This window comes from Excalfactoria chinensis, chromosome 12 (genome assembly GCF_039878825.1).
Source record: "Excalfactoria chinensis isolate bCotChi1 chromosome 12, bCotChi1.hap2, whole genome shotgun sequence".
Classification (NCBI taxonomy): Eukaryota; Metazoa; Chordata; class Aves; order Galliformes; family Phasianidae; genus Excalfactoria; species Excalfactoria chinensis.
In genome coordinates this window covers 6,655,555-6,679,423 of record NC_092836.1, presented here as the reverse complement: position 1 = coordinate 6,679,423, position 23,869 = coordinate 6,655,555, and the positions used below count along the sequence as shown (strand labels likewise).

Sequence of the window (23,869 nt, the reverse complement as noted above, 5' to 3'; positions counted from 1 at the left end):
CTCCGAGTAGCAGCCCTGAAGGTTTACCTGGGACCATAGGGTCCCTCAGAAAAGTGCTTGAGATGAAAATGTCTTGTCTGGAAGTTCTGTTGGAGATGTGCTGTAAAACTCTACAGAGGAATGAGTTTGATTGCCCCAAGTGCCTTAGGACAACGTGCTTGGGAAAACCATAGATAAAATACAGCATTAATGTGAAAATATGATAGACAAGAATGAATGCTGCTGCTTCTTCTGTAATTGCTCTTGTATGTGTGTTTATCTCAGCTAGCTCTGAAGATGAAACTGCTGCTTTCAGGACTTACAGACCTAGATTAAACTGTATATGAACCCTACTTCTCACAAGGCAAAGAGCAGCAGCAGAGTGTGTTGGCTCCTATGTTGTTCCAGAGGAATACCCGGAGGGTTGGTGCACCCCCCTGCCCACAGATCATTAGATCTGCAACCCTACCAGTCTGTGCCACAGAGCCCAATGTAAGGAGATGTTTGGGTTGGCACAGTCTGGTGGAGGATGTCTGAGTGCTGCACTCTGTTTGCATGGGAAGGAGAAGCATGTGCTTGAGGAGAGCTGTGAAAGTATCTCGGGGAATAAATCTGGGTCTGGATGTAGGCTTGGAATTGGGGCTGGGATCACCCACTCAGCGTTGTGAGTACTCACAGCAGCGTGTGTTCTATAATGAGACACTGTATTTCCTTTTTGGTGTTACGATGGAGTAGTAGGGCTTGAATTCCTGTTACGGGTGCAGTCTGGGGAGGTACACTGCTGTGGCTGGCACGTGTTCCAACGTCTCCCTGCGGGAGCATGGGACAGAGCCACTGTGTGGGCTGTTTTCCAGGGGCTTTCATAGGATCACAGAATGGTTGGATTGGAAGGGAACTTAAAACCCATGCAGTTTTAACCACTGGGCTGTCCCAACAGCTCAGGCTGCCCAGGGTCTCTTCTAGCCTGGCCTTGAATGCCTTCAGGGATGGGGCACCACAGCTCCAGGCAGCTGTGCCACTGCCTCACCACCCTCCAAGTAAAGAAATTCTTCCTAACATCTAACCTAAATTTCCTTTCTTTTAGCCTAAAGCCATCCCTCCTTGTCTTACTCCTAGTAGACTGTGTTAAAAGGTGCTTCCCTCATGTTCTAGAAGGATGCACTGAGGTCTCACCAGAGCTGCCTTTTCTCCAGTCTGAATGAGTCCAACTACCTCAACCTTTTTTCTTAGGACCCACTCTAACAGCTCCTCATCCCTCCTCTACTGGGAGCCTTGTGAGGGCAGAGCAGAAGTGGACAATCCCAATCCACATCCCCTCCCTCTCCCTGCTGGCTGCCCCTCTGTTGATACAGCCCAGGATACTGTTGGCCTTCCAGACATGCTACCTGCAGGGACAGGGCACTAGGGTTGTACTGAGGTTGTCCCTACACCAAAGCCTTTACACCTCATCCTCCACACAGTTCTGACCTTCTGCTTCTTAGTGACCTGAACACTTGCAGAGCCTCACTGTGCTAATGAGAGAACTGATAGGAGGTGAAGAATGGAGATGGAAGGAGCAGAGGATGTGAATGCCGTACTGCTCTGGGTAGGCAGCAGCATGCTGTGTTGAGACAGCAACTGTGGCTGACAGCTTGTCCTATTAAAAACAGCACTCCAGCAAAACAGCACTGGCCAAATGTTTGCACGGCAGCTATATGTGAAGAGTGCGCTGGGAGCCTGACAACTTAGACTGAAAACACAGAGGGGTGAGTGTTTCCCAGTATTTTAACTGGACATAAACCAGAAATGAATGTAGGTCAGTGGAGTTTTACTGATTGGCTTCCTGGTAGCATCATCTGTGTTTTAAGCAATGCCTGCTCTAGACTTGCATCCAAATGGGTGTAAGCCACTAAAGAGAGCTGTGACAAATGGGGTCATTAGAATGTTCAGCTGTCAGGACAGAAGTAGGAATAAATGTGTGCAGGATGAGGTGAGTGAAACCTCATGGTAATGCTCAGGCAGTGCTGGGGTGTCTGTTGTGGCAGGTGAGCATTCTGTACCTCATGTTTCCCACTGCCCAAGCACAGGTCTTCTCAGACAGATTTCTACTGTTGTCTGAGTAGTAAACATCACTTTGTACCCCAGAGCAAGGCAAAAATCCCCATCGCGTTCATGTCTCACCAGAGCAGCTCAGCCCTGTGCATTTCAGCTTTTCCCTACTGTATTTCGAAACCTCATTTGTCCCTTGTTTTGGAGATTATCAGCTAAGATAAACATTTCACAACAAATCCCTTCACGGTCACTACCTGCAGTAACTCATTTCCAGTGGTGTATTTCTCTGATTGCTTTTCAGACAGTAAATACAATTGACAGTGTGACTCCCAGAAACAAGCGAGGGGGAAATAAAGCCCAATGCAAGGATCACAGATCTTTGCATTTTTTGCAAGTGCATGTGTGGGTGTTGCAGATTTTGCTCAAGCGTGTCATAGACGGGTTGGGGGGTGGTATTGCAAGATGCTGTTTGCAGAAAATAGGACAATCTGCCAAAACTTGATATTTCTTTTAATATTTTTCTTTTCTTGCTTGTATTTCTTTCACCACATCCTAGTAAAGGAATGGAGAAACGCTAACCCCCATTGAGAATTTTCAGAAGCAGAGCTTTATCTGGTCTTTATTAATCCAGGCAGTGATCAAACCTCAAGAGGGGAAATCTGTGCTTGTTCATCAATAATACTTGAAGTACTTGCCATTAATTGCATGTTCTGTTGGCTTCAAGGCTAAGCACTTCTGAAGGAAGAGATTTCTTCAGTCAGGGGAGATTGGAGTGCTCAGTGTATGCTCTCCTGCTTGGCCTCTTGTCCTGTGCCTGTTGGTAGTGCTGGATGGCTTCAGGATCATTGTGTTCTGGGCTGCTGGAAAGGAGAGGGGCCATAATTAAAAGCCAATTCCCTTGAGAAATGCACTGAGGAAGAAGTTCAGGAAGGAAAGACAACCTCACGCTGGTACAAAGAGAGCGCAACTCACGCTCCCCCACGCACATGTTCCAGCTGTAGCATTGTTCAGTGTGCCTGGCGTCATGCATTGTTTTTGGCTCACAGGTAATTAGTGTCTGAAAGCCAACCCCCTCTTTGCTGTAGTGGAACAATGTAAAAATCCCCCTTCTTTTCTTTTTTTCCACTGTAAAACATTCTTACCCTTTTTTGGTCTTATCAAGCCAGACAATACAGTTCTCTTGTCATCATATTTCTCACAGCAGCAGAAAGTTTGCCAAGTGGTAGAATAGATCTCGCAAGCCCTTAGTTACCATGGCTTCATCAGTGCGACTCGACAGCCTTTGGTGGACTTTGCTTCAGATTCAAGTGGATTAGGGGGAATTCAAGCTTGGAAAGCCTGGCATTGGTGGCTGTTGTTAACAAACAGACCCAGCAGGTGAAGAGTTGGTGTCAGTGATGAGCAGCGAGGATGGCCTCAGTGCTGCTCTGCTGTGTGCAGGCTGCAAGATCACATTCCTGAAGGGCAGATAGCCAGTTTGGGGGAAGTCTGCTGTGGGGAAAATGATTTCATTACTTTTTTTCCCTAAACAGATAAATATCTTACTGAAGTGCTCTTTATTTGTGTTATCTGTCAATCAGTGACAATCACTTCTGCTAACGAAGACCAATATTATTGCTCAGATGTTAATGAAGAGCAGCAGAGGGTGTGATTGCAAAGAGTCACTCTCAGGGCTCCTGATATTGCCCAGGAAATGGGGAGGTGAGAAGGAAATGCAGGGGTGGTACTGGAGGCAGAAAAGCAGCAGAAGGAGGATGCTGGCCTAGGATGGCTCTGAGGAGATGGTGGATTGTAAAGAATTGGAGATGAGAGAAAATGAATGAAGATTAAGTCAGACCATATGAGAAGCAGAAGAGGGAGAATTACATCAAAAGTAGGAGGCAGAGATGTAGATGCAAGTAATTTTTTGTGAGTCACCACTGAGCGACTGTGCCCCCATAAAGGTTGACTCAGCAGCTTTGGTGGGAAAGTTGGAGCTTCCCCTCTGGGATGCCATTCCAGATCAAAGCAGGCTTGATTACTAAAACTGAAATTTCTATCACTGATCCTCCCCAATCTGAAAGGAACTTTTCAAACGCGTATTGAAAGTCAGCATCCTCTCTTCCCAGGTCTGTGTCACAGTCTATTTTGGGGCCCTTTGCTCAGCTGAGATCTCGGTTGTTTGGGCAGAGGTGCAGTGGCCAAAAGAGGCACCAATTACTGCACATCTTCTCAGAGGCTGGAGAAATCTAAAAAGGAAAAGCTAGTGAACAAAAATAACTTGACAGAAGAAGGCTTCTGTGATCACAGGGTATCTGGTATCACTGACAGATGCTTGGCCAGAAAAACACTGCTGGGAAGATAAGAGTAAGATGTTAATAGAATATGATTAAGAAATGAGATGCAATCCAGAGAATAGAGAATAGCAAAGGAAAGTGGTGCCACAGCCTCTGTGCACACTGTTGCGTTCCCCTGGGGAATGGAGTTGGAGTTTTGTACTGATTCACTCCCCCTGCTGTTAATTTCACAGGTTTTGGGCCAGGTTCCTATCTCCCAGTTTCATTCTGTGTCCATACAGCACCCACACAGCTGTAGGTGAGAAAAGCACAGAACTTTCTTTTCTGGCTACCCACATCTTGCATTTAGAAGCTTTCCATAGTCCTGGTGATGGTTAAAACAAAGCCACTCTCTCTCCAGGCTGCAGAACTGGTACAGCAGCCACTAGGAAATCTTCCCCTTCCCCTTTCCGCCTTTAGGAAAGGTCAGTAAGACCCAACTAATGCTAGGAAGCCCTGCACCTGAGCCAAGAAGCAGTCTGTATGTCCAGAGGCTTTAGTCTCTCTCACTTGTTCAGCTCTCAGAGGGCTTTGATGTGTTTGTGTTGAGGAGGGGAATCAGGCGCTGCTTGTCTGCAATCTGAGCAGACATCTCATGTTTTCATCCCACCTCAACAACACTGGTAGAAGCTGGGGGAGTGCAGTGCCTGTGGCAGATAGCTGCTGCTGTGCCTCAGCTGCTGATCAAAAGGCTTTGGATGTGCTTTGTTTGGACGAAGAGAGGCAGAAAGTTGAGCGATGCTCCAGTTTCCATTAATCTATCTTGGTTTCCCTCAATGGACCCGGCTTTTTATTTAGCCATATATTCATGGCTGCTGTTGGCTTGCTGCTGCGCACATTAATTGCCTTTGAGCAGAGGAATGTCTCCCAGAAGGCCTCACCCTTTCTCAGCACCAGGTCATAACTTTAGTTGCTGCTGTTAACTTTCTGCTGGCTTCATCCCCTCTTGCTGTCCCAGTGCAGAGCAGAACAGCATGAGCCTTTCTTAGGCCCCATGTCGCCACTGATAGGACAACACAATGCTACCAGCCAAAGCACCCCCCTAGGGACCCTATTTCTCTTTCAGAATCAGAAATTAAAATTGTTAAAGCAAAAAAGTGTCTGACAGGAGCTGCCAGACAGGAGCCTTTGATATAGAAGCCAACAGCTGCAATAGCTGTGCACTGAGCTGTGTTACACAAAGAAGATGTGAGCTTACAGATGTAGACGTCTCATAGGCACAACAGAGAGGATAAGCCCTGTTTTCTTCTCAACTGTAAGAATTCAAGAACCAAATTCCTTCATTTCTCATGTTACTCTTTATTTCAGTTACTGTCATGGCAAAACCCCAGTAAGGGGGTGGGGGGGCCAGTGAGCAATTCCAAACCAGAGAAACATCATCTCTTCTCTCTCATTGACTGAAAGACTGATGAAAAGATGTGCTTGGGATCTCATCAAGAATTAACCCCACGTGTAAGAGCAGCTCCAAAGAGCACAGCCCACGCAATTCAAGCAGGAGATCAGTGCACAGTAAATACATTCATATCTTCATTTAGGTAATGTTTTTTCTGTGCTTCACCTTGTGCTCCTTGGGATGTTTTCCAGGTTGCATCAAGTGAATTTCGATGCTCCCACTTGTGAAGGCAAGCGCCGAGAAACGCTCTCCTTGATAGGAGACTTCTCCTCGTCGGCAGAGTTCTTTGTCACCATCGCGGTCTTCGCCTTCCTCTACTCACTGGCTGCCACCGTGGTTTATATCTTCTTCCAGAACAAGTACCGTGAAAACAACAGGGGACCTCTAATTGTAAGTGTGCATTTGCAGTGTTTTCAGGAGCATTTTTGGTGGTTGAGGCTGTGATGTGGTCCAGGAGATCCAGCAGCCCAACTTCTAAAGCATCTGTGTTCACCTTTCTCAATATTGTAATGGGGATTTAAACTTACAGCACCATGGCTTAGTGGGGCTTGGTGACAGTTTTGTGTGTGTTTGTGGGGCTCTGTGCTTCCCCACCACCACCTGCAGTGACGATGTCCATATGGACAGTGAATGTGGAGCTGGGTGGTTGCATGTGGTTTGGGTTCAGGGCAGCTCTGTGACAGCAGAGCTCCATTGATAGGAATGAAGGGAAGAGGAGGAATTAGATAGCAGAAAGATGAAAGCATGCCCAGCCAGGGAGATTGCTTTCTGCTAATTACTGCTGAGTGCAGCCAAGTGACTTTGATTTGGAAAATTACATGGCTGGTTTTCCGGAATTACCTGCAGCTCCTGCCACATTTATGTCTCCGCACAGACTTTTGAACATCCTTGCCTTTCAGTTATCATTACATGCACCCAGCAACCCTTGTCACTTTGTGTCATTATTTTTCTTTTTAGTGATTCCTAAAGGTGCCCAATGAAAAGGAAATGCTGTGGTGTATTTTTTTTTTTCTTATACATCAAGGCTGTAAAACCCAGGAGAGCTGTTTTGTTCGAGATGTCCATTACCCACTAGAGCATCACAACCAGGCAGGGATAGGTGCATGATGTTAGTTAGGCCAGGCCTCTGCAAATGCAGGTTGTAGGGATGCATCATGTTACCAACAGGGATCATTCTCCTTCAGTGAATAAATAGCGCCTTGCTTTGCTTGATGGAGTTGGTATCAAGCAATACCTCATCTCAAACTGTCTATGCAGAGGATTAGTTGCAGAGATCTGCCATTTTAATTTCCATGTAGAAAATAATTCTTTTTTTTCTGACTAACCCCGTTATCCTGCATGATGGAAAAAGGAATGACAAAAACAGTGCTAATGTGTCAGTTTATGATGTTGACATTTGTCATTGCCTGGGAGTTTGCTGACAGCTGCTGCAGTTATGTTTGTCACAGGATGCGCATTGCAATCCGCTACAGCATCAGCACGGTGTTGATTTAATTTGTTCTGTGTAATGGATTGTAATTGAATCTACAAGTTAAATTTAACCGGTGCCTGTTACCAAAGCTGCTGTTTGCAGTTTTCCAGTCTTTAAAGCAAGCCTACGTGACCTTATTTGTTCTGAATATGAAGATTCTGTGTGCCCTACAGCAGAGCTGCTCCTGCCAGGAGGTGGTGCTGGGCAGTGGCTTAGGGTTACTTATACTGCCAGAAGTGGGGTTCCATCCTTGCATGGAGTGCAAGGCAGCTTCCCAGGGCTGCAGGGCTCTCCTGAGGGATGCAATGAATTGTGCAAGGGATGAAAGCAGTGTCGGGTGTTTGTCTCTTAGTGATGGTTGGGAGATGATGACTTTGCCCTTTCCTCTGCTGCCATGCCTGATCACAACTGTGTATTTAAAACCAGTCCTGCTTTAAGCCTTGCATTTCCTCTTGGCTTGGGAGTTGCTCAGTCTGGGATGACATCTGCCTTTAAGCTGCGCCTTCTCAGAACTGGCTGCTTTCCTCTTGATGGATTTGAAAGATCAGTGGATAGAGGCAAAAAAAAAAACCCACCTCTTTTACATGAAATGTTAGGAGATTTTTTTTCAAACCTCTCTTGCACAGGCAGTAAAGCAGTGTCATTGCATCCCAAATTGTAGCAGGCCTGAGCGCAGGCATTACAATTAGGAAGAACATAATGACCACAGTTCCAGGAGACTCCTGGAGAAGATTTCAGTCACAAATGTTTTGAGTTCACCTTGTTGACACAAACATGGGAAAGGCTGACTGCTTGTGCTGAGAGCCACGCTGGGCACCAATTTAGAGGATGGAAATGTGGGAAAACATTTTAATGTACGGTGTGAAGTGAGACACTGTGGCAGGAAATATTCCCAGCTTAATGAACAGGGGGTTATCCTGGACAGATAAGACTGGGAGAGGACCATGCATTGGGTATGGTTAAACTTATGCACTAGATTTGGTCAAACTCATGCGCTGGGTTTGGTTAAACTCTTGTGTTGTGTTTGGCTTTGGGAAGTTATAGAGCATCTGCGAACCCTCAGGTACCTTCACTTTTAAGTGTATATCGCTTTATTCCAGTCAATTAACATAAATGCATTACATGGCTTAGGTAAAAAGTGATTGATAAAACTCTGGAAAGAGAGATTTCATTTTTCTAGTGATTACTTGATAATCTCGTTCTTGAAGTGCATGAAGATGATTCCATGTAAGGAGATCTTTCCTTTACGTTTGGAGTCCTGTGAGCAATCACATTAAGCAGAAAGTTGTTTGGTTCTTTACATATGTTGTGGCCCACGTGAGTCAAGTATACTGCTCACTCTCTCTTTAGAGATGTCTTTGGTAAAGCATTTTATTTCCTTCACTTTGCCTTCTTTAAAAAAAAAAAAAAAAAAAAGGCAAAATCATTTTATCATTTTCAGTTACAAAAAATGATGAATGACCCAAATGATTCTTTGCACTTCAAAGAGCTATTTCAGCCCACTTCTGCCACCTCCTCTGGACGCACTGTGCCCTTGCTGCACACCTTGGTGCCTCCCAAAGGGCTCTGCTGGCAGACCGAGTTCCCAAGGCCGTAGCTGGAAGTGTGTAACTCATTCAAAGCTTGCTCCAAGTAGGCACTTCTTGGCAAAGTGGTAACAGCAAGCTGCAACTTGAAAAAGACAGCAAGGATTTTTTTTTGGCTATGCATAATCCAAGTTCTTAGAAACTCCCCCCTTGGATATCCTGTGTGCTTTAAATCTTGTTTTTTGCTTTCTCCTACATGTTCCTATTTTGCCTTTTTCTCAAAGGCACCTGTAGGCAGGCAGACCAAAGTGTCTCAGCTGAGATCTGAAAATGGAACCTTGCAATTAGGAGTATGGTGTAACTGTACAACAGTACACGCTGAAGAGATCTGTAGGCACCATTTCAGGAGGGCAACTACAAAAATTACCTTGTTCCAAAGACAAAAAGGAAGAGAAGAAAAAAAAAAAAAACCACAAAAGAAGACAAAGGCTTGCTATGGGGATATTAAACATTCAAATGCAAGATTTGTTTTAGTATGCAGACACTCTGGCTTTAATTACCAAGGAGAAATTCCCCAGATAGACATTAAGCCACAGAACAACTTAGCTTGAGATTCACTTTTATTTTCAGCATGTCATTATCTCGTAACTCTGTTCCACCCAGAGTTGTGAAAATGTTCAGCCAGGAAGCCAAAGCTGCTTGCAAACAAGAGCAGTTCAAGCTCCAGCCAAAGCTTGAAGGCTAGCAACGATTCAAAATAAATAGGAAGGCACAAATTCATGTTCTAGTTGCATGTTTTGGGCTTTTTTTTTTAAGGCCAGGCAGGATGGGGCCCTGGGCATCATGATCTAGTGGGTGGCAACCCTGTCTGTGGGAGGGGGGTTGGAACCAGGTGGTCTTTAAGGTCTCCTTCGACCTAAGCCATCCTATGATGATTCTGTGGTTTTGCTTCTTGCGCAGCACAAAGGGGATGTCCAAACCCCTCTGCTGTAGTTGGGGAGCTTCATTTGCTTTTATAACTGTCCTCTTTTTAGCAAGTTTTATCTTCTATATTGCATTAGTTTTGGTCTGTTTGCCTCAGCTTTTTATCTGCTATTCATTTATTCTGTTGTTAAGGCACTGATTCCAGAGCTTGGCTTCGCTTGCAAAACTATAACAGTGTGGAAACACTGAGAGAGAATTATTATCATTTAACAAAGGTATTCCCCAAACCTCTGGTGCATCCCAGACTACTGGGCTGGTGGGAACCCTCTGTGAGACTTGGAACCTGGTTGGTAATATGTCAAGCCTCATAGGAAGAAAAGAGCATATACCATCATAGTTCATAGCTTAGCAAGAATCTGGCATTTCTACCAGCTGGAATTTTTCAGAAAATACTTTCAATTGAGCTGTTGCCTCTAGGAGTTCATTTCTCATTCAGTTACTGCTAAGGCATAAAGTGTACAATAATTCCTTCTGCTGGAAATCTCCCTGAGAAGAAAATGCGTCTGCCAGGCTCTGTTCCTCTGCCTGCACTGCTCCTGTTGGGTGCTAAGATGGTTGTCAGCTCCCGGCCTGCACAGAGCACTCTTCAGGAGAACCCATTTGGGCAGCACAAAGAAAGAGAGGTCAGAGGAACTCAAAGCCCACAGAAAATAAATGGTGGTGCTGTTAAAAAGGAAGGATGTGTCCTTTGGGAAGCATCCAAGCTCACTTAATGTGATCCCATCTGCGTGAGCGGAGCAGCCCTTTGTTCGTGACGTGCCTGGTGCCTACTTCATCCATCCTCTCTTGGTGCCACAAAGAGCTTGTTCCCCCAACGTTGGGGGTGCTGGGAGAAGAGGAGAACCATGTTTCCAGAGATCACTTATTTCTTTGAATAAGAACCCTAAACACTGCCTTCTTAATGACGGTTTGCTCATCCTTTGCCGTATACCTTTACTTTAAAGGGGAGAGGGGAAGCAGCCCCTTAGGGAGGGGGGTATCAAGACGCGATGCAGTCAGTGGGATGTCAGACTTTGGCACCTCTGCCATCTGCTGTGTGCTGACAGATGGCATGGGAGATGACAGCAGAAAGGCTCTTCTGTTTTAGCAAGACATGGGAAAGCTTGAAAAATCACATCTCCTCCCCCAGCTCCCCCCAAACCCACACAGCAACAGTGGCACTTGGCCACTTCTTCTGGCCAAGACAAGGAGAAGCTGATGCTCCAGAGAGCCTTTTTGGGGGAAAAGTGAACTTCAGAGCAGAGCTGTGGGGAATGGCTGTAGTCTGCAGGCACCGCTGCACCTCTTCTCTCTTTTCTCATGGATGGGAATTGGGAGTGCTGCCAGGACCGAGGAGCTCTCTGTGTTTGGCAAATTGTTCTGTTTGTTTGTTTGCTGGGGATAATTAGAGGCTGCATGGTGTGTGCAACGGGGATGTTTGGCCTTACCTGCAGCTGGTGAGAAAGCTCCTCAGCTGGTGGCTGTGGATTAGGCAGTTCCAGGTTCTGCTTGAGGTGGAAACACTTCCCAGTGGAAAGCCATGCCAGGGACAGCCCCCTGCAGGGCTCAGCTCCTGCCCAGGCACCCAGGGTAGCTCAGCACCGCATGCACCAGCCACGCACCTGCAGGGATCTGCCCTTAGGCTGGAGGTGTCGATGGCAGCCTGAAAACCCTGGAAATTAGCACTGTAGGTGATGGCAGTAATCCCAACTCATTCTGAAATAACAAGTTCTTATTTTTTTTTTTTCTCTCTGATGGCTTTTAAAATTATTTTCTTCTCAACAGACAAGCCATTGTAATGCTCCCAACTGATTTGTCTTTTAGGATTTCATTGTGACAGTGGTCTTCTCCTTCTTGTGGCTAGTGGGCTCATCTGCTTGGGCTAAAGGACTGTCCGATGTAAAGATTGCCACCGACCCGGACGAAGTGCTATTGCTGATGTCAGCCTGCAAACAGCAGTCCAACAAATGCTTGCCCGTTCGCAGTCCTGTTATGTCAAGCCTGAACACTTCTGTTGTAAGTGTTGTAATGTTACACATTTCATGACTTACACCATTACCCCACAAATGTATTTTCATCTGTTTCGCCTGTGCGTTGACCTCAGTCAGTGGGTATAAACCTGTCAGTGGAAGGAATCCACTGGATTATCTGGAAGCAGAAGCTTGCTGAAGGGAAAGATAGAGCCTGACTCAGAGCACCTGGGAGTGTGATGGGTGTAGAGGACAGGGGTCCTTTGCTTGAAACCTTCCCCAGCTGCAGTGCTTTAGAAAAAGGGGTTGTGCCTGACAGATTCCTTTAAAAAGCCTTGAAAAGAGCAATGCAAAATTGGTCTTTATGTTTCAGTGATATGCTTAAGTGTTATTTCAGTGTTTAAAATGCGCTTAAAGAACAAAATAAATGACTTCAGTCCAGCAGGGCAATTCATTTCTCTGTTCTTAAAATATTTTCTTCCAATGTTTCTTTAGGCTAGATTGTGTTCTTGAAAAAGCTGCTCTGGGCTAAAATCCCACATTTACTAAAACAGCAGGGAAAATAGGCACTTCACCTTGTCAGTTCACCATAGAAGGTCAATATGAATGTTTGCTCCATGCCTTAGAGATCTTTCTGGCAGGTCTGGGGAGAAAGATTGACCGGGGCACCTTGGTTCTTCAAGAACCATGGGGGGTCCAAGCCATCAGGCTGTTGGTGACGAACTCCTTTTCTCCTTATCCAGGTCTTTGGATTCTTGAACTTTATCCTCTGGGCAGGCAACATTTGGTTTGTGTTTAAGGAGACAGGCTGGCACTCCTCGGGACAGCGGCACGCCGCAGACACCATGGAGAAGCAGTCCAGTGGTTACAACCAGAGCGGCTACAACCAGGACAGCTACGGGCCAGCCGGGGGCTACAACCAGCCGGGCTCCTATGGGCAGGTGGGTGACTACAGCCAGCCCCAGAGCTATGGCCAGAGCGGGCCGACCTCCTTCGCTAATCAGATTTAAAGTTCGTGCGGTGTGAGCTCTTACATCCCTCACACATAGAGCATTTAGCGGGTCTCAAGTTTCCGTGGCACCAGGTTTTTAAGGGTTTTACACAAATTAATACTACAACGCAGAGTTCTATGTCGGTTGACGATCTGACCCTACCTCCTGAGGTGGATGGGAGGTGGCCCGAGGCTGGAGCTGGCATGTTGAGCCCCTGATAGGCATATACAGGGGTGTGTGCATCACAGGTGGTGACCTGGAGTCCATGTTGTAGTGCGTACTGTAGAGATAACTTTATGGTAGTTTTGTATGTGTTAAGATGGTAGAAGCATTTTGTAGCCTCAAGTCTGTAGTATTTAATATGCATAATATAATTAAATTTCCTTCTGCATTTTGGTGAGAAACAGAAGTGTTTTACTATTATTTCTACTGATTATTCGGTATATCCGTGCATGTAACGGTTTCAAAACTGCCTGTCTGTGACTCTTCAGAGCCTTTGTTTTGATTACATCTTTTGTTTCAGAAGGTTTTACTATTATTTCAATTAACCGAGTCATCTGTAACTTAGTGCATGGATAAGCGGTTTCATACTACCAAATGTCTGGACTGTGTAAATGGAACTTCTCAACTTCTGCCACTACGTTTTGTTAAATGTATGTTTAAAAGAAGTATGCATCTTTTATATATTTTGCAGAGTTGAATATATGGCTTACCCAAGTTCTGAATGCTTTGTAACAAAAATGTTTTTTCCTTGAAATGGCATTCAGTAGTATATATGGTACCTGACCGATGTTTATTCCATTTAACCGAGCTAAGTATTCATTCTATAAATCACTATTTCTATGGATGTTTTGTGAATCTTTATATGTGAGCTGTGGAGAATAAGGACCAAGTAACTGTGTTATATGTTTACAAAGGTATTTATTTAACTAAGATAACAGAGGTGCAGATATCAGTATATAAAGCCACCTGAAGATGCCCTGTTCCTCAGTACAATCAAACATGAAAAATGCATGTACTGTTGTGACCTTACGAAGCGTAAGCATTCCTTTATACCCTCTTATCGTAAGAAAGTCTTTCTATCTGTGCTGTTCAAAGATTGTTAGATTTCCCTCTGTTCTGTTGCCGCTCTGAGCGTGAGCTTGGTGCTACTGGAGAATGTAACTGGATTGACCAAATAGCCCAGGTTCAGAGGAACTCACGCTAAAATAGCCAGTGCCTGGCTCATAGCCCACTGGGATTTCTCCCTGGGAGATTCCTCACTGCAGAGTATCGAATGCGTTGACACAAAGTAAAGCCTGAAACACGATATGATAATCAAAACTGATCATCTGCATTTCTAAATAAAAGTGTATCAGTATATAATCTTGTATGAGCTGTAATGTTGAAAGCATCTTAGCTTAAAACAGCTTAGTTTCTTCTATGATTGTTGTAACCAATTTATGGCTACTTGGTGGATGAATCTATATTGTGATATCTATTTGACCCTAATAAAGTTATTGCATACAATGCACTTTTTTCAGAGTATGATAATATTAAAATGTCGCTGCAAAACAACTATGATGGACAGAATATCATCTCTGTGCTTGAAATTATTGGTCGTATTCTTACTGTTTTCCAACACCTTTATGAGGATTGTTTTAATGTGCAGTGGAGTACAAGATGATTCTATCGGTACTTGTCTTTAATGGTCACTATCACAAGTTTAATAATATATATATTAAACTGTGCAATTTAATATCTGCCCACCTCTATGCCTCTCTTTCCATCTGCCAATAGGACTAGCCCAGTGCTGTGCTAACTATCCCAGTTCTGTGGATTGCTGGAAAAGCCATTTCTCAAGCCTGTAGGAAAGACAGGCTTGAACAGCTAAATGGGAGTAAAATCTAATTTTCTGGGTCAGTGAAAATTCTTATTTGGACTTTCTGTTCTTTTGCTCCTTCATTTGTACGTTTGGAAAAAGCTAAATGCAGGCAAGCCAGAAGAGAATGAAATCTGTGCTTGTGGGGAGGGATAGCTGTGTCATGACAACTCTTTGTGTCTCATTCTACTGTCCTCTCCTTCACTCTTTATCCTTGTGTTGTGTTTTTTTTTTTTTCTTTAAATCTGCTTTGTATGAGTTGATCAGGACTGTTATAAACTGTGTCCTCCAGGCTTCTCTTTGAGAAGTAGAGAGGCTTTTTTGGGTGATAAAACTTCATCAGCTTTGCCATATGTGAGCAGGGTCGCATTTTCCAACTTCTCTATGCAGTGCTGAGGGTCAGAAACTTGAGTTTTGCTTGGGTTCATTCCCCATTTCAAACAAGCTGGAATGCTTGTAGCCACATGAGCACAGGACTGTGGCTTTCCAGATCTCAAGGGTTACCCCTGAGAAAGGGCTGCTCCTGATACAAGACCAGGGTTGGAAGTAAGACATGACTTCTTATTTATGAAACACCTAATCTAAGCAAAGGCTGTCTCATAAAATGCAGAGCTGGTGGAAAAGTTGAGTAGTGACAGAGGCTCGTGTTCTCATGGAAGACTTGCCCCTTTCCCTGCTGGGTTGGCCATGGGTAGCCTATGTCCCTGCTGCCACACAGAACAAATAAGCTGGTTGTTGTTCCATACGTCCTCCAGGGATGTCTTTGCTGTGAATTAGAAGTGATGAAAAAGCTTTTCATCTACATCTTCTCAGATTAATGCACTATGGCTGCAGCAAAAGTGAAAACAAAAATGGTACGTGTGCTTTCCTGTGTTACATAAGAATATATTTGAGTGCTTCCCCTCTTTTTCTGGGTTCAAGGCTTATCCTTTGGCAAGCACTGAGGAATTGGAATTTATTTGAACTGAGAAGAGTGACTGTGTAACAGAATGTTGAGCAGCAAGAGAAAAGACTTTATCTGACGCTTCCTTTTTTAAAGACAAACAGCTAAGTAAACTCTAGCATCCTCTGCTGCTGGCAAACCAAGTGCTTTCCTTCTTCATCATTAGTGAGTATCTCTGCCAGTTAGTTAAATAACTAGGTCAGCCTGGGAAAAAAAAACAAAACATGTTCCTTGGTCTTCTGTGCTGTCCCTCCTGCTTTCCCATGTGTTTCTCTTTTTAAACCATTTCTCAGCTACCTACCTAGATGGGAGCAAATCTGTACTTTCTGGATTGATAAAATCTCCTTCACTGCAGACACTGAGCTGCCAATACCAGAGCTTCTGTGATGGCTGGGACTTGGGGAAAGTTCCTGCTCCTGTTGCATGGATTCATACTGCAATTGCCTGATGGGGTTAATTATTAATAATTATTTCTAACCTGCAGGTGCTCTCAGTGCAGTCACATCACATGCATTTAGTCTTCTGTCTACTAGCTTGGAGGCAGACTCAAATCTAAACCTCTGTATGTGTGAATGGATAGCTATGTAGTTTATGCTTTCCCTAGCTTAGCCATTCTTTTTCAGGATTACTTTCTATTCTCCCCCGCTATTTAATACCAAGAGCTTTTCCTCCTGGAATTTTCTAAGAGCAGCAATAATTTGCATTTCAGTATTAATAGGTGGTGCTGAGTGCCCCATCATCCATCAATGCCATACATCTCTAGGGTAAACGTTTGGATTTCGTGAGCGTTTTGGTATAAAGTTTTAATGTTTGAGGAAGTGGAACATCCCTTTGGTTTCATTTAGCAACCAGTTTCTTTTCGCATGTTTTTATTGTTGTGGCTTTTTTTAATAAAATTTTAGGGTTTGTTCTTTTTATTTTTAAATGGGCATCATTACCTTTTTAAAGCCTAATCTTCCTATCATGAAACATGTCTCAGAGGGGAAATTATTTGGCAATAATATTTGCAGGCTTTGCTCTGAAAATGAATGCAGTGCCCAAACTGCAGGGATTGTCCCTTTTGTGTTACATCTTCAAAGGCAGCAGGGTGCCTGCGCCCATGGAGCTCTGCAACCCTCTGCTTCTGGGCAGCTCCATGGGGCAGCACGAGCAGATTCTGACCAACATTACATGCCATATCTGAAGAGTGCCTGGATGTGCAATGACTAAGGATGTTTCCTTGCAGACAGCCTGTTTCTAGTCTCTTTGCTTAAATGGCATTTCACCAGCAGTGGGATTCATTAGTATTTTATTCATTCCTGACCCCAGAGCTCAAACTCAGGCTCAGCTGAGAGCTACACACATGGTGAGGAGATGGGCTGAGGTGCTCTGAAGGTCAGGTTTGGCAGTGGCTCAAGGTTTAGTTTTCTTCACGATGCTTAGCAGCAGGTGAGTTCAATGAAGGCAATCAGGAAGCCTCAGCAGGAGGCTGGTGTTGGCTTCACCCTCCTTCTATAGAGCTCCTTTTTTTGTTTGTGTCCCTGTTTCTAAATAAAACCTCCACTTTGAAATGTCCCCATGCAAGTCAGCAAGGAGCTACTGAGAGCTTACTGAAGGAATGACAGCTAAGTGGATGACGGTGTGGGTGCACCTATGGCTTTAGGCTCTCCTGTGCCCCCATCCCTTGCCTTTCTCAGCACAGGCAAGTCCACACCTGCCTCTGTCTGCTGCCCCACTGAGTCATAATGTGTCATCTTGAATGGCAGAAAGCACATGGAAGGAAGGGGAAAACTCTGGCAAAGCACCAAGAAGGAAGTGAGGGCAATAATGCCTGTGAAAGCTGAACTGAACTGCACACAGCGTTCCCATAGAGGTAGGTATCAGGTTGCCTATTTTATGCAGACAATATTGTTAACATGTGAAATGTGCTAAAAGTTGTTTGATGGGATCACCTGGATATCTCACACATGGAGTGTATTGAGATAGATGCAGAACAGATGGCCCCGCTCCCTGCACACCTTGCTGACCATCAACACGTACAGCCAAAATCTCACTGTCTTCAAAGTGATCATGTGCAAAGGCAAAGGTTAGCCTTGTGCTACCCACTATCTGTAGTGCACTAACACACTTTGTACACTAATTAATATATCCTGGAGAGAGAGAGTGTAGCCCAGGCTTGCCTGAACTTGTTAATGCCCCAGCAAAACGAATCACCTGTTGTAGAGCTCAGGCTCTCAAAGTTGGTTAAATTACAGAGAGAAAAAAAAAACTGAGCTGAAATCTGATTGACAGTGGAAAGAGCCCAAAACCCAGGAACTGGCTCTGCCTAGAGCTGATAAACATGCAACAGGGTCTGCTCCTCGCTCTCATTTCTACCTTGGATGCTGCTAAGCCCAAGCATTTCTGTTCTATGGATTAACCAGGATTGTAAGGCTTTTCATGCCTTCTTGTAGGGTTCAGCAGATGTAAAGGGGAATTATCACTTCAACATGATATCGGGGCTTTTTATTTTTTATTTTTTTAAAGCTGATGGCAGATTACTAAGGCTGTATTCTTGTTTAATTTTAGTGTGTTAATTGATGGGATAATGAGCATTGATTATATGTGTTTTGGCTGCGTCATTGCAATTACAGGCTCTGTTTTATTCATGAGCCAGTCCTAAAGAATGCGCTAGAGATCTAAGACAGCTTAAACCTCTCAAAAAAAGGCCCCGAATTGTTTGAGTAATGACACTCTTAGATGGAAAATTAAAGGTTCTCTTTTCCCATGCTTTTTAAGATAATTAAAATCCACGAACAGTAAGGTGGTGAACATCCTTATTCATTAGCCTTTGGTAATTTAGCTTCTACTAAATGAGGAAAACATTTTAATTCTCTAGGCCATCTGTTGCAGTCTCCTTTATGTGTCCTGTTACATAAGGACTCATCCTGGGAAGTTTTGATATCACCCTGTATCCTTTCCCTAGAAGGATGTGCTGGATGAGGTGGCTGTGGTTGGATGAGGTGGCTGTGGTTGCTGCCTTTCGCCAGCCACTGTGGGACGAAAGCAGCTGCTCAGTGCCTTAGATCAGCATTCCCTCCTGGACACCTCTAGGAAAGGATCTACAGCAAGGAGGCAGGCAGCATGTTTTCTATTAGCAAGATTTGTGCCAATAAATAAAATAAAACTGATCCCTCAGCCCCACCTTCCACTGGCTGCTTTAATCCCAAGGGTTTACTGGTCCTGTGATCACCAGGTAGTGCTTCCGTTATTGATGGGGCACGGCTGTGGGCAGGCTGCTTGTACAGAGCCGAGCTTGCAACCACCTGTTTGCTGTTGCTGGAGTTGCTTAGAGATCACAAACGCTGATCACAAGCGCAATGTGTGGCTGCAGAGCCAGCGTCCCCAGCACCAAACACTACTCTGTCAACCCTGCTCCCACCACGAAGAGCCCTCCGGCTGCAGCAGGCATGTCCAAGCGGTGAGTGATGGCTTTGCTTTTTGCATCTATGGTGATTTCTGCTAGGAAGTCGTTGTCTGGGTGTGTATTCCTGCAATGAGCTTTCTGGGACTTAGCAGAGGTTGCCATGCCTCTCTCTGGCAATTTAATAAGAATCTGAACAGCCCCAGCTCTCTCAGCCTGTCCTTGCAGGAAAAGGGGTCCATCCGTAAGCATCCCAAGGATGTTGGTCTCCCTGTTGGGAAGGAAAGCTGGTCTCCCTTGGGAAATCTTGGGATTCAGGGGGATTAAATACAGTAAAAATGAGCTAGGTCATTTACAGAGAAACTATATGTGTGCATCAGGTGACTAACGTTCCTCTCTTCTCTCTCCCTTCAGCATACCTATTTCCAAACAGCTGGCATCAATAAAAGGTAAGGGCCTCCACCCCCAGCATTTATATATCTAGGATCTGACATGTAGCTGTGAGTAGAGAGCGTATGGTTTTCCAGGTGTGGTTTAGGAGCAAGGGGATGAACCCAGCCAAATATTTCAGCCCAAATCCCCAATACATCACAAAGTAGTGTACAGCTCTGCTGCTGATGCTTACCAGTTGGGCTGTGTTTTCCTGCCAGAGGTCCCTGGGAGCCAACACCTGCCCAGGTGTCGGCTGGCAGGTCCCTTTGGAGTAACTGGACAGGCCTCACCCTAATTCCTTCCCTACCCAGCATATCTCAGCTGTGATAAAACCTGCACTCAGGTATGGGACAGGAGGTATGGGGCTGGCCCACTCCATATAAAATCTAGGCTAGGTCCTCTGTGGGTATAGACACTTTCAGGCTCATTAACTTTAATGAAATGACACTGATTCCTACCCACTCAGGATGCCTCTAACAGATTCCTTTCAATTATATCACAAACACTGCTTTTTCTGATAGGCTGGTAACTTTTTTTTTCCCCCCTAGCTCTAGAAAAAGGCTCAGACCTTGAAAAAGCTTTTGCTACTGCTGTGCTGGTGTATAACAACTCTGCTGACCCTGAGGGCAAACTCAGCAATGCTGAAACCAAGAGCCTGCTGCAAACCCAGTTTTCAAGATTCATACAGGTGAGTGAGTTTGAGCACCCACGTCTCTGTTCCACTGCTGTGTGTGCATCCATCCATGGGGTAATCCCAGGTGAGATGTCACTAGGCTTGGTGAGAGCATTTTTAGTTGACCAGATGTCTCAATATAAAGCAAGAACATGGGGCTCACTGAGGAGTGACAGCAATAATCCACTGTTGTTACACCTGCTTGAGCTCTTGCTAATAAACTACTGTGATTGCAAAAGCAACAAGGAAACAAGCCCTTGGATGATGACAAGTTTCTGTGCATGTATGGGATAAGAAACCAATTGCAATTGAGTAAGTGGCTGGTAGTTTGCCAGAGCACTGACCAGATACCAGGAGGGTCATCCCCATGCTGCAAAATTACATATTCTACCAGTGAGCAGCAGGGCATGGAAAGCTCCTCCCATCCATCTCTAAAAACCAAAAACAGCAGGAACTTCATAAAGTGATAAAAATACATTTGTAAAACTAGTGCCTTTTTTGGTTTGTGTTGAGGGTTTGTGTGTGTTGTTTGTTTGTTTGTTTTTAACCAATTAAGTAAGTGAGAGAGATGTTTAGGACTCAAAATGTTCCTGATGATAACTTTCCTTCCAAGAATAACAAGATCATGTCATTGGGCATCTTCTAAAGGCTGTGTTCTAGATTCAGATGGTTGCTCAGTATTTCTGGTGGAGTTTCTTGGGATATCTTTAGAAAAAGTAGTGTGAGTGTGGACTTGAAAATCTAAATAGGAAGATACAGAGGCGTCTCGCTTCGTTGTGGGGTTTTTGTGTTGTTGGTTGGTGTTTTTAACAGGTGATGCAGTAAAAAAGGAGCTTCATGCTTAATGTTTTTCTCATCGATGATTCTCCACAGGGCCAGGAAGACAAGCCGAAGTACCAGGAGATCATTTCTGCCCTGGATGAGGAACCAGAGAAAAAAATTGATTTTGAAGATTTCATGATCTCACTGGTCAGCCTCGCTCTGCTGTCTGACCTGCTGCAGGAGATCAGAAATGTGAAATCCACAAAATGATGGGTGCTTTGTAAGGAAAGCAGGGGTGAAATGCACCCAGAGCTAACACTGAGTGCTGCATCCCTTCTTGCTGTTGCCTTTGCAATGGAATAAAGCCTTGCCCAAACCTGCTACCTGTAGGTGATGTGCTGGTTGGGGCTCATGCTGCTCCAGGAGCTGCAGCCCTGAGTGCCAATGGGGCAGTATTGATGGGGCTTCTGGTTGGCAGACGAGGAAGATCTGCTGCAGCTTTTGGTAAACATTGGCCTGAGTCCATGCTCTTGGCAACCCACTGCTAAGCCTTCTGAATGGAGCTTTGTTTATTGATGCATTTGTTTTTATTTCCTTCTCCAGTCTGACCTGTTCAATGGGTGACCCCTATGGAAGTAATTTCAAGTCCAGTGTTTGCAGTGGTGTGCTCGTGTGACCAAGGGATGTGCTAGGTCCGTGTATCCACTGAGTCCATAGCTTCATGAAAATGTGAGAAGAAAGCAGATAAGGGATGGTCAAGTGAAGGGACAATGAGCAAAGGGCACCTAATCGAAGCATAGGTTTGTTAACAGAGCCAGCAAAACAGTGCAACCCCTTTGATTTCCTTTTCTTCCTAGCTGAAAAAGAATACAACAACTGTTTAGCTTTGGTACATAATTTTTTAAGCAGGAAGGGGTCAAATAGTTTGGTGCTAAAAGAGAGGAAATTAGTGTCAGCTGAGTAACAGGCTTCAACTCCTTGACATGAAAAAGGGTCGTAGTGTTCTCAGAGCTAAGAGGATGATTTGTAATAGATTTTGGTGTGAAGAAAGACAAGCTGCAGCAGGGAGTTGGCAGACAGCTGTTCTGGGAGGATGGGTCTGCTTCATTGTGCAGTGTGGGATGGAGCTGAGAGGAGTGTTGAATGGGTTTCAGAAGGGAGCTCAGCAGGCAAAGGATTGCTCTGTGGGGCTGATCCCAGGGCAAGGATGTCGTCTGGAGGTGGAACATTCACAGGTTAAAGTGAGGATTTAAACTGGTAGCTCTGCCTCCAGGAGTATCATGGCTTCATGGTGGTAATGTGCCCCCAGCCTCTTCCTCCAGCCCCTTGTTTTCAGCCCAGGCAGAATATCTGTGGGATCGTACAAAATAAGCAGGTAGAAGGATGGATTGAACATGAGTTCCTAGAAGGCTTTTCCTATTACTGAAGTACAGAAACCATAGCACAGCCCTGAAAAGCTTTTTTGAGAGCCACTGGTGACTTTGAAATGATGAATTTCTTAATGTTCCTCTGTTACAACAAAAGGCAAAAGGAACAATGCTGTGAAGCCAATTAAGAAAGTGTTCTTTGAAGTTGCTAGGGCCCTAACACGGTTTCTGTTATTGCTGAAATGTTTCTTAATCTTGCATGACTTGAGTTAATGACTTAAGAGCCTTTTATCAGATCAGTTCACTCTGTCATCTCATCACGTGCCAACCCTTCATATTCTATTGCAGCTGGTGTGATGCACGAGTGTTCAGAGTGCCTGGCTTCGATCAAAAGCCTTTGTGCAAAGCACAGCAGAAATCCAGAGTCAGAAACATAATTCAATATTGAAATGGTCAGGAGGGAATCAGAGGTGCAGAGAAACAGTGTGCATGTAGCAGAGCTGGGGCTGGGTGCCAGAGCTTCACAGGAGGGTCTTGATTGTTTCTGAACAGCATCAATGGGGTGTGCTAGGCTTGATCTACATTTGTCTTTGGCAGCCCTGCCTGATGCTGTAAAGAGGGGGGATGCAGGAAGATATTAGATTGGGTATTAGAAGAAAGTTCTTTTTCAGAAAGAGTGGTGAGGCACTGGCACAGGCTGCCCAGGGAAATAGTGGAGTCATCATCATCCCTGGAGGTGTTCAAGAGCTGTGGAGATGTGACACTGAGGGACGTGATTGGAGAGCATGGTGGGGGTGGGTGATGGTTGAGCCAGATGATCTTAGTGGTCTCTTCCAACCTTAATGATTCTAAGAGCCCCACCATCTCCTTATAGACTGTGGTAGGCAGAAGTTTGCAGCTTGGCTGTGGAAGATGCTCTTTTATTAGCTCAGGCTATTTGCGGCTGCCCCGAGCACTCTCAGCTGACAGCTTTGAAGCTGATCTGGCACAGACAGCATGTCTGGCTGCATCCTTGGGGAGCTGGCTAAAAGCTTGCTTAAAAGGCTACCGTTGTGCTTTATTTTGTTCCTAGCTTGCTCCTATTGGAAACGATGGGAGTTCATCATTGATTTCTCATAGCAGAGCCCACGCAAGTGCTAAGGAGTCGGCAGGCAGCTAAATTGATGAGATCTACCGTCTCCTCTGCAAGTGTGAACATCCCGTAGCTGATTTTCAATTGCTGATCCCCCCCTTGATGTGAAAGCAGCTTGAAGAGCAGCTAGTCAACACCTGACCTCTGGGCTTGGGCTTGGGAAGCTCTGCAGGCTTTGCATCTCAGTTTTAAGTTCTATTCTAAAAGCTCTGAATCATACTTGCAGGTCTGTGTGCTTCCAAATGACTGTCAGATGAGAAATAGGGGTCAGGGAGAGCTGGGCTGAAAGCTTCGTCCTCAGATCTTTGGCTCAGGAGGGTAGAGTCATTCTCATACTCGAATTAGCATACCCAGGCCAATAGGTTCTTACTTCGTTTGGCCTTAAATCTGCAGCCTGCTAGACGTGGAAGGTTGGGACAGTCTGACTCCAGTCCAGTCTCTACCAGGAACCCAAGGCCACGTGCACTGGGCTTGTAAACTTGCACAAAACTTTTAGTAAAGAGGAACGTGTTCCACAGATGGCTCACTGCTCTTGTACCCCTCAGCAAGACCTGGCTGGGACTCTGGGGCTGAAACCTTACAGTCTGAGGGATATGTTGCTCCGTGCCTCCTCACCTCAAGGTGTTTGTTACTTTCTTTGTGTTGAATAGAACTTCTTAGTCCACCACAACAACAGG

The 23,869-nt window shown here is 45.0% G+C and overlaps 2 protein-coding genes across 5 annotated transcripts in view; both read left to right on the top strand.

Moving 5' to 3' along the window:
- The window catches only part of SYNPR (synaptoporin), a 77,939-nt gene extending 63,554 nt beyond the window's left edge, over positions 1-14,385 (top strand). For all 3 annotated transcript variants that reach the window (XM_072347054.1, XM_072347055.1, XM_072347056.1), the window contains 3 exons: positions 5,910-6,108; positions 11,503-11,694; positions 12,392-14,385. In XM_072347054.1, coding sequence (XP_072203155.1) covers positions 5,910-6,108; positions 11,503-11,694; positions 12,392-12,658 — 658 coding nt within the window. In that variant the 3' untranslated portion in view covers positions 12,659-14,385. The remainder of the gene's footprint in view (positions 1-5,909; positions 6,109-11,502; positions 11,695-12,391) is intronic.
- Positions 14,386-18,454: 4,069 nt separating this feature from the next.
- Positions 18,455-20,997, top strand: SNTN (sentan, cilia apical structure protein). 2 transcript variants are annotated; one of them, XM_072347571.1, is made up of 5 exons: positions 18,455-18,658; positions 18,756-18,883; positions 19,241-19,275; positions 19,807-19,946; positions 20,805-20,997. In XM_072347571.1, exons 2-5 carry the CDS (start codon positions 18,783-18,785, stop codon positions 20,961-20,963), a joined length of 435 nt encoding a protein of 144 aa, XP_072203672.1. In that variant the 5' UTR covers positions 18,455-18,658; positions 18,756-18,782; the 3' UTR covers positions 20,964-20,997. The 2 variants fall into 2 exon arrangements, with proteins under 2 accessions (XP_072203672.1, XP_072203671.1); XM_072347570.1 differs by having other exon boundaries at positions 18,455-18,883.
- Positions 20,998-23,869: the final 2,872 nt, after the last annotated feature.